The following is a 10440-nucleotide window of genomic DNA, read 5'->3' as shown; positions in this document are numbered from 1 at the left end:
GTTCACTAAGGCTTTACCTACCAGGTAAATATGTACACCATCATCTTGATTGTGTCCATGTCATCGTGTAACGCGACACAGCTGTGTGTTGTTCTCTGTGAGGGAGCTGATCACTCAGTGTGCCAGTCTACTGTGCTGATAACCTGCCTGCTGCATCATGAGGGCAGCATCAGACATGCATAGCAAGGACTGTGTCAAAGTGGCCGTCAGAGTCCGACCGTTCAACAAGGTCAGTGTGCATGTTGGATTCTGTGCATGATTTTGTATAGTGAATTGATACATTGCTATTTATTGATGTATATACACATGGGGAAAGCTGTTGTAGTAGAAGTATTAGTGCTACTGTAATAGTGTATAGACCACAGTAAATATTACCACCAGTTGACCAGCTCAGTGTGGATCTTTGCCAGTTTATCGACAAAAGTGCAAACAAACAAACAGGATGATCTGATTCTAAGAGCATTTATTACTTTTCTACAAATAAGACAAACACAAAACAGTGAGAGCCCTCCTGTTAGAGTGCAAAACCTGTGTAACTAAATTGTTATCAGAAAACCGGACAGGTTTCTTTCCTTTTGCTTCTAAGGAGAAATTAAACATCAACCCCTCACTTTCCCTTCCTCCAGTTATCCTTGAAATCCAGACAAAATCTTCCCACGCCCCTCTAATCTCTCCCTCTGCTCTCATCCTTTTAAATTTCCTTCTACCATTAGAGAGAAAGGGATGCAGGCAGCCGCTGTATCGTCTCCATGGTATCAAGCTCCATCACCATCCAGGACCCCCGTGACTCCCAGAGCCGCCGGTCATTCTGCTTTGACTATGCTTACTGGTCTCACAGCGGCTTCACACGAGACCGCAGTGGACTGTATCTGCCTGAAGAGCCTGGAGGACGATACGCTGACCAGGTCAGCTCCCAGTCATCCCAGCACAACACAACAGGGAAAACTGGTTAAAGCAGCAGTCAGAGAGTTGATATAAAATTCAGACTGTATAAATGTAGGTCCAGACAGAATATATATGTATAATGAGGTGATCAGTGTTTGACACTGAATTACAATGTGTACATACATTATGTATCTGCAGCTCACAAAATATTAACCTTCCCCAGGACAGTGTGTTCCAGGACCTGGGAGTAGGTATCCTGGAGAACGCACTGCAGGTAGCAAACATCACATATTCAACTGTATTTATATCACAAAGTTTAGTGTTTCTGCACTGAAGCAAACGTTTTTCTGTGCTGGTTAGTTAAATGAACCGTTTTGAGGTTGTAAAGTTTGTTCTAATGTTGAACCTCCTGAAATGATGCCTGCAGGGTTACAATGCAACACTGTTGGCCTACGGACAGACGGGGTCTGGGAAGAGTTATTCAATGGTGGGATACGGGCCCAACAAAGGCCTGGTTCCTAAACTCTGTGACCAACTGTTTCAGGCCATTAGAGAAAACCAGGATACCAGACAATGCCAGGTAGACTGTGTGTGTGTGTGTGTGTGCGTTGGTGTGTGTGTGTGTGTGTGTGTGTGGCCCCACTTTCTCTAACAAGCTATTTCTGTTCTTCATCATTATTTACTAGCTGGTAGTGTTTGTGACAATTGTTCTAAATGTCTTTGCATTTGATGTCTACACAGGTCTTTTTCAGTATGCTGGAGATCTATAATGAGCAGGTAAAATAAGCAACACTAAGCAGATTTAGTATTCCTTCTTGTGGGCTTCTTTTTTTGTTCTTGTCTGGAGATCACATTGATTAAATAGCCACTGTTTTTGGTAGATGACCAGCTTTCCCTCCTTCCTTATTCTTTGTACAGTACAAGTATTTTTTGTCTTCTTACCTGTCCAGGTTGTTGACCTGCTGTCTCGGGCTTCACGAACTCCAGGGGGTCTCAGAGTCAGAGAGGAGCAGCAAAGAGGCTTCTATGTGGAGGGTCTCCGTACAGTCCCCTGTGACAGCGCACCACAGGTAGAGAAATCTCTCTACCTGTGGTGCATATATGGTGCGAAAGTGTATGGAGACAAATTCTGTGAGACAGTCAAGGGGAGCTGGATAGATAACTAATCAGGTTTTTTCTCTGAGCTTAATCGTGCCAGTAGAATAAGCTTAATTTACTCAAATTTACCAAAAGAATAATCAGTTAACTGTAGGACTGGTCAAGGCCAGAGTGTCAGATGTCCTTCTGTATGCTTTGTTACTTTTTTGTATACTTGTGTATATATTTGGAATCATGTAAAAGTGTGAATTTTCAAATGTAGGTGGAGCAGTTGATGGAACAGGGGACCAGGACCAGAACCACTGCTGCCACTCACATGAACGCCAACAGCAGCCGCTCACACATGCTCATCATCCTCCAGCTCAAACAGGTACCATAAGAGACCCCCTTACTGTGCTTCACTTTGAGTCCATTTAGATAATACAGAGGTAGTGCATAATTATGAGATTATATTTTGATTTAGGTTTGTCACATTATTCCACCCTATGCTTAAAGTGTCTGATCAATAATTGATGGATTTTGTGTGCAGATGTATATGTACCTGTAAATGTGTCTGTATATTCTCAAATGTCATTAGAGATTCTACCAGCATCTGTTGTTGACGTAACGGTGACTTCTTGTCAGATCTTTTCTAAAGAGAGCATCACAAAACAGTCCAACATTAACCTGGTGGACCTGGCTGGCAGCGAACGCCAGAGGTCATCAGGGTCAGAGGCTGACAGACTCAAAGAGGGCGCGGCCATCAACCTGAGCCTCACCACGCTGGGAAACGTCATCAGGTTGGTCCACTGTTTAGTTTAATATAACTTTCATTTCACATCAGATTTTTTTTCACACCTTTTCCTCTGCTCTCTTCCAGCACCCTCGCTGATGTGGCGGTGGGGAAGAAAGTCGTCCATATTCCTTACAGAGACTCAGTTCTCACTAAGTTGCTGCAGTCTGCCCTGGGAGGCAACAGTCGCACTGTTATGGTAACTCACACTCTATCCAATACTTACATATTGTAGTATTGTCCTTATACAAAACCACTGTGCCCTCCCTATGAGTGCTCCTGTTATAAACACACTGTAAATACACACTATAAGCAGGTCAATGAGGTTATTTATTTAGTAGAGTCATTCATTTTCAAGGTTGCCACGCTGAGCCCTGCTGATATCTGCTATGAGGAGTCTCTGTCCACCCTGCGCTATGCTGAGAGGTACAACAGATTATCAATGCAGTGTAAATAAAATATAGTAATTCCTTCATTCCTGCAATTTTTTTGTTTTTCGTTTTTCTTTCTTTCTTCTTGGCTTCTCCTCTTGGCCTCATTTTTCCCTGTTCCAACTACACTCCCGACCCTCACCCCCTACCTCCCTGCCCCACATCTTCAGGGCAAAGCGCATCCAGAACCGGGCTGTGGTGAACGAGAGCCCCACTGAGCGTCTGGTTAAAGAGCTAAAGGCTGAAAATGCCAGACTGCTGCAACGACTGAGCCGGCTGGGCCAGGAGGGACGCAGAGCTAATGAAGAAACCAGTAAGACTCACTGACTAGAACAGAACAGAATTCATTATGTGAGGGTAAGAGGTCAACATGTATGTATGTGTGTTTGTGTGTTTGTGTGTGTGTGTGTGTGTGTGTGTGTGTTCAGAGGAGCTTCGTCAGCTGTTGACCCACAACGAGCTTCAGATCAGAGCCATTCAGACTCTGTGGGAACAACACCTGCAGGAGGCGCTGAAGGACTGGGAGCAACAGTATGCTAACATCACACAGGTAAACACACATTTAAATACACAATCAGAGATGCACACACTCAAGAGCACCCATTGTTGGCTTAGTGTAGTGTAAAAACACATGTATGCACACATACTGAAGGTGGTTAGTGGATTCTATATTGCTCTTAATTGTCCCATGCTGTCTCTTATGATCATCCATAATGTCTCTTTGCTGTCAGGAGAGGAGAATGATGCAGATGCATCCCTACATCCTGAACATCAATGAAGACGCTCAGCTGTCAGGGGTGGTCAAGCTTTTCATCCAGGAGGGTTAGTCTGTCCTCTTCTGTCTGTAACTTTATGTCTCTCTACTACATTTTACCGTTTAAGAGGGAGGAATTGGAGTGGAGACTGCCAGACCAGCTAATCAAATTCTAATAGTCCCTTTAATACCATTTTAGTATTTTTCAGTTCATTACAACCCATTCTTACAAATATGTGTTCTTCCAGATGAATGGGACATCGGCCTCAGTGACTCCTCCCCAAGATCCATCTCTATCAAGGGTTTAGGGTAATAAGTTTATATAAAGATCACATCAGGCAACAATAAAACATCACAAACCCAGTGCACTTACAGCTAGATTAGAGACACTAAACAGTCATGTTTAGATGACTATATATACAATATACATGTTCTATTAAAGTGGATGTGAGTGATTGCACCTTGTGATTGGCTAGCGGCCTGCATACTCAGTGCATGTACAGTAGATGAGTGTTGGCTTGTCTGGAAACTTACTTAAGACACAATTTTCTATTGTGTGTTTGTGTGTCAGGATCCAGGAACGTCATGCTGTGTTCAGGAACGAACAGCGCCGGGTAACACTGACCCCGTTTGCAGGGTCAAAGGTCATTGTTAATGGCAATTCTGTCTCTCAGACCATTGAGCTGCAGCACCTGGTGGGTCATATCACTCACAGGCACACACAAAAACTTCAACTTTGTGATATGACTGTGATATTCTGTTGAAGTACACACACAAAGCATTTTTGTCTCCCTCTAGGATCGGCTCATTCTCGGCTCCAACTGCACCTACCTTTTCATAGGTTTTCCGTCTGAGAGGGGCGGGGATGACTGGAGCCGCTACGACTATGACTACTTCCAGTCTGAACTGGCTGCTGCCGAGGGCATCCACCTGGGTGAGCAGGAGGTTCAGCAGCAGGAAGTCAAAGAAGATTATTTCTGTTTGGTTGAATATTACGCATTTTCTGTCTTTAGGCGAGTCCAGTGCTGGGTCTAGTCAGACAGACCCCAGTCTGCTGGCCGTCTTCTATGACTACATCAAACTGATGCCCATGGTGGCTGAGGTCAACCAGATGAGCCAGGAGCTGAAGAAGGTTTGTGTTTTTATGTTTTTGTGAAACTTCTTTAATTAAGAAACTGAAATAATTCCCTCACATAGAATCGCTTGAATCTGTTTAATGTGTTCATACTGGATGGCAGTTATGTTTGTACATCAAACAACACAGACATACCTTTGGTTTGTATGGTCTCATGTGGACATGGTTATGTATTATAACAATTAACAAACACCTGCTCTTTATTGTCTATCCTGTCTGCAGGGGGTGGAGTTCAAGCTGGAGATCAAGAATCTGGCGCTGTCAGATTCAAAAGGCCACGATCTGGAGAAAGAGATTGTTATCAGAGTCACCTCTATGGAAAGCAAACAGGTCTCTTTCTGTACTTCCTCTCTTACACACTCAAAGTGGAGACATTATTGCTGTCTGAATTGCACAGCTAGAGTAAAAAGCCACATACACCAGCTTCTTCGGTTCTGAATTTTTGTTTCTTTGTTTAAATGTTTACACACTCCTTCCCCAGGTCTGGATGTGGTCCAAGGCCAAGTTTGTGAACCGTAAATTCCTGATGGAAGACGTCTACCAGCAGCATCAAGCTGAGCAGAGCAGAGAAAATGTAATCTAATAGAAGGACATTGTCTAAAGCCACTATGCGTATGATGTGAAAATATCCAACTGTGGCATTCCCCAATGGTAGTATTAAAAAAACACAGTTATTGAAAAAATATCTCATTTGTTTACAAACAAAAAAAGTATGTTATTAAAATAATTTGAGAGATACTGTAATCAAAAGATCTAGAAATCTAGAAGAAAATCTCAACATAGTCATTAATACCAGCCAGGACAGCTACAGTAGTTTTACCATTGATAGGTTTACATGTGAAAGCTAACTTTTATATTTGTTCTATCTTTGGTTTCTGCTGTCAGAGAGTAGAGGGGCTGTCTACAGCCGCGTTACCCAGAGATAAAGACCCTTTCTGGGATCCAATGGAGCCTCTGCTCCTGGGTACTGCTCACCTCTGGCTCCAGTCTTTGGCCTTCCGCATCCCTCTGGAGGAGCAACTGGAGGTATACATATTGACATACTACATAAGTACACACACACACACACACACACACACACACACGCACACACTGTCAAAGTATAAGTAATTGTGTACATTTCTGCTTGTCAGATGGGGATTAAATAAAGAGTGATCTTTTACTGGTAATCTCTGTCGGCAGGTGCTGGGGTCAGAGGGCACAGAGGAGGCCATTCTACAAGCACAGCTGGTACCCTGCACCTCCACTGGACTGTATGACACACACACACATACACACACACACACACACACACATATATATATATATATATTTTTTTTTATTTTATTTTATTTTTTTTGTTTGTTTGTTAATATATATATATATATATATGTTAATTTATATGTTTTTATATATATATACACACACACACACACATATATATATATATATATATATATATATATATATATATATATATATATATATATATTAGGAAATAATCTTTCTCACTTTCCAGCCCTCTGGGTGAAGATGACATCCTGATTGACCCATCTGAGTTACTGGGTCGACGACTGGACTTCCAGCTGGTCCTGGAACAGTGTTGTGGCCTCCGCTGGATCAGAGAGGCTCACAATAGAGGGGTCCAAATAGGGTGAGGTTTGTAGTTGCATGTGAAGTTGCATGGAAGGGGATAAATCAGGCCTGAAGAGGGTTTGACGTACAGGGAGAATACAGAGAATTCCTACAATGAATTACAGCACGGGAACTACAGGTCAATATGGGGCACAGCCAGGGGGGTCATCATATTTTAACAGTTAGTGAAGACAAGACATCATGTAAGTCTGTGTTTAGTTACATGAGTGGCCTTGTGGGTAACATATCTTTAATGTCTAGGACAAAGCAAAGACGTGTGTATGGCACAGATATATACTGTAGACCAGATGTGGAGTTTGCAGTGATGTGAGGGGTAGAGACTAAAGTCATGACAAATTTGGAATATTATCATCCTCTGGATTTAAGCTCGTTATTTTCTCCCTCCACTCGCTCAGTTTCAGGTTATTTGACTGTAGTCAGCCTCTCTACACTCCAGCTGTGTGGCACAACGTCAATCCTCTGTTGGATCACAGAGTTCACTTTGCCTCCCTCCACACCTCCCAACATCTGCTAGACTACCTGCAGAGCAGCGCTGTAGTTCTGGAGCTCTGGGGCCTCCAAGGTGACGATGAAGAGATGAACTGATGACTGAGAAGTGATAAAGAGAAATGCCTCTTTTACCTTTTTACTTTTGGACTGGAAGCATCACACAGAGAGGAAGATAGATGGATTCATGGGTAGATGTGTGTAGGTCGGTACTGTAGATAGGAAATCTATGTAGATGTTGAAGACCATGGAGTCACGTGTTTTGTAATTGTAAGATTGTAATTTCCCTTTGAATAAACAGTCAAATGTATCATTAAAACTGCTGCTCAGTGTTGTTTTTCTTTCTCAGAGGGCTGTACTGACTTGGTATCATGTCTGGAGGGAGTGAGGATGACCACAGAAGGCATCTTCATCATCGATGAGGCAGGCCCAACAGATGCTGTCGTGAGTTTGAGCCTTGAATGATCCTTCATTTTGACTTTCCAGTACAGCAAGAGAAAATGTGGAATAATTTACCTGTTTCTACACCTGGAGAAACACCAAATGACAAACAAAGAATCAGATGCATGTAAAATCCAATACATTTTGCATTAGCTGCACAAAAAATAAACTGTAAGATGTCATAGAATTGGAAAATCATATGGTAGACATCAATAATTATGTTTTTTTCATCTATTTGTTTTTCCATTTTTGTAGTTGTAATTCGATTACAAGAAGTCATGCATTACATACCTACAGTATATGTATACGCAGTATAAATGTGTGTGTGTGTGTGTGTGTGTGTGTGTGTGTGTGTAGCCTGTAGACTCTGCAGAGCTCAGCTGTTCATTGAGAGCTCTTCAGCAGGACTTGGAGGAACTGAAAAGCATGAACGCTTCACTGAAGAAGGAGAATCAGAGTCTGAGGGAACAACTCAACACAGCCAGGAACGGTAACCAACACACACATCAAGGTTTGGATCAATTTGCTGTCAAATAAAACAAATTGTAAATAAATCAAACAGTTTATATGACGCCTTTACTTTACCTTGTAACAATACTTTGCAGACTGGATTTGTGACATGGCACAATATTTGCATAGATGACATTTTGAAGAAATGTTATTTAACTAACTGATTTATCTATTCTCTTTCTCACACATCTTTTTCCTGTCTTATCTCAGGTGGGGAGAGTATGCGTGGTCGGTCGGTTCGTCCCAGCTGTGATGCAGAGTTTGCTCGTGCTCTCAAGGTTTTCTACCACAGCATGACCTCAGTTAGGGGTCAGCTGCAGCGCCTGCGCAGACACAGACCCAGTGTACGTATTCATGCCTGTCTGCAGCATTAGTATTAGTGACCATTACTACAATAAGGCCTTGTTGATTCAAAAACCCTTGGCAATAGGTAATCAACAGTGGATCTATGGAGAACAATACACAATCAAGCACACACACAATTTAACTGGCATTTGTGAAAAGTCTCAGTAAGATTACAGTGAAGTGGCCGCAGTAACTGGTCAGGATTTCACTAATTTACCTACTTTGGTTGCTTAAATCAAAGATTTTTCTTGGGAATGGTATGTTTGGAATGAAAATGAGACTTTTTTTATTTCAGACTGGCAGTCAGGGAATTTGATTCATGTCAGGGAATTTTACAAATGGTAACTTAACAAGAGTACACAGAGGTTATTTTAGCTGTTTGATAAAATCAGACTGCTTACAGATGTATTTATTTTCAGCTATTTGTTACCACAAAACCTGTAGAAGGATCATAGACAGGAAAGGCATTTTTAGGTCATGTAATTTCTAATCACAGCTGCAGTGACAAACCTGCTGGTTTTGTAATGATAAATGTTTTTTGGTTAGCTATTCTGGAAAAGCACAGAGTAAATTTAAGAGACAGATGTTGTTACTAAGCCCCAGAGTATACTTGTGTATGGTTACATGTTGAAGTTACACTGACACTTATGAAACGTGGGATATTTTGTGTGTGTTCTCTACTCTGTCAGTAAACTGTTGTGTGTTTTCCAGGAGGAGTCTGACCTGCTGGGGCTCAGATTGTTTGTGGATGAGCAGAGCCGTCTGCTAAGAGACTTCTCAGAGCAGCTGGAACAGAGCGTCTCTACACTCAAACAAGACGTAGCTGCCATTGTCCGCCGGAAACGAGAACGATCGGGAATCTGGTCATAACTGAGTAACTGAGACTGTACCAGTGTTGTCAAAAACAGATGTTGTTGATTTTGATATTGGATCTTGTGCAATGTTTAGACACTATCATCTATATGTAGGTGGTCTCATAGTTTTAATTACTGTTGTTTAAGAGCTCTAATGTCTTTGTTCTGAAAACACAACATCCTGCCATTTTGGAAACCTGCATAAGAAATGTGGTCTCTAACCAAACTTTTGCATGTTAAAGCCAAAGGGATGCATAAAAAGATTAGATTAAACAAGTTTAGAGATTAAGATAATTTACTACTAAAGAAAACTGCCTTAACAGTGAACAACAACAACAAAAAATCCTTTAAGTGTTTGTTTTAAATGCGGACAGATGTCATAAACTAGAGCTTGTCAAATATAAAGATATGAACATCTGGAGCCACAACTGGAACTGGTTATATGCAATGGAAAATCTTATTGAGTTACTAAGAATGTTTTATTCTGCCTAATGTACAAGATAACAAGGTAACATTTGTCATTCAGCATGATTATTTTTTGAGGGAAAAAGAAGGAAGGATGTTCAGATGTTTTAACCACTACACCATTACCAGGTGTCAGAGTAAGATTACTATTAACAGAAAACCACATTTGGAACAAAAACACTTTAGTCCATAAAAAAAGTTTATTAGACGGCATGTAAAAGTAGTCATCACAGTTCCAAACTGCAAATAAATTAAAATGCAAATACAACTCAGTTTCAGAATTCACAATATTATGTTTTTGAACCATCATGGATAATGTGTCATATTTTCAAGCAACTGCAGTTCACTCTGAAGCTGCATCACAATATGAAATATATAAAATCAAGCAAGGAAAGCTTCTTCTCATATCCGGCAGCGAGGGACTGATATTAATTACAGGTGAACTGACAGAAATGAGATATATCACAGCTGAGACTGAGAGATTTCCTCTTTTTGTGTGTTGATTTCAATAGCGTAGTATTTACCACGGCATCTCTCGTTGTAATGTCCAATTCGGAGGTAAAAGCACAACGGTTAATGTTTGTAAGCAGTCACGACTTGGAAGTATACAGACAGTTGCTGTACAGTAG

The 10440-nt window shown here is 41.4% G+C and overlaps 1 protein-coding gene across 2 annotated transcripts; it reads left to right on the top strand.

Annotated features, from left to right (window-relative positions):
* Positions 1 to 82: 82 nt before the first annotated feature.
* On the top strand, positions 83 to 10084 carry kif28 (kinesin family member 28). 2 transcript variants are annotated; one of them, XM_044346192.1, is made up of 27 exons: positions 83 to 229; positions 714 to 905; positions 1109 to 1159; positions 1313 to 1465; positions 1627 to 1662; positions 1836 to 1955; positions 2246 to 2353; positions 2608 to 2762; positions 2843 to 2954; positions 3114 to 3181; positions 3357 to 3499; positions 3615 to 3736; positions 3918 to 4008; positions 4189 to 4249; positions 4512 to 4635; positions 4739 to 4874; positions 4954 to 5072; positions 5298 to 5405; positions 5557 to 5649; positions 5961 to 6101; positions 6258 to 6328; positions 6574 to 6708; positions 7106 to 7272; positions 7546 to 7640; positions 7995 to 8127; positions 8358 to 8491; positions 9204 to 10084. In XM_044346192.1, exons 1-27 carry the CDS (start codon positions 158 to 160, stop codon positions 9360 to 9362), a joined length of 3099 nt encoding a protein of 1032 aa, XP_044202127.1. In that variant the 5' UTR covers positions 83 to 157; the 3' UTR covers positions 9363 to 10084. The 2 variants fall into 2 exon arrangements, with proteins under 2 accessions (XP_044202127.1, XP_044202118.1); XM_044346183.1 differs by having other exon boundaries at positions 7995 to 8148.
* Positions 10085 to 10440: the final 356 nt, after the last annotated feature.

The sequence above is a fragment of the Thunnus albacares genome, chromosome 1 (assembly GCF_914725855.1).
Source record: "Thunnus albacares chromosome 1, fThuAlb1.1, whole genome shotgun sequence".
In the NCBI taxonomy this organism is placed as follows: domain Eukaryota; kingdom Metazoa; phylum Chordata; class Actinopteri; order Scombriformes; family Scombridae; genus Thunnus; species Thunnus albacares.
This window is presented reverse-complemented; position numbering and strand designations above follow the sequence as displayed.

Coding starts and splice junctions, on each gene's coding strand:
- kif28 (XM_044346183.1), top strand. CDS start 158: ATGAGGGCAGCATCAGACATGCATAGCAAGGACTGTGTCAAAGTGGCC. Junction 1,160..1,312: donor TCCTGGAGAACGCACTGCAG/GTAGCAAACATC, acceptor TGATGCCTGCAG/GGTTACAATGCAACACTGTT. Junction 7,641..7,994: donor CAGGCCCAACAGATGCTGTC/GTGAGTTTGAGC, acceptor GTGTGTGTGTAG/CCTGTAGACTCTGCAGAGCT.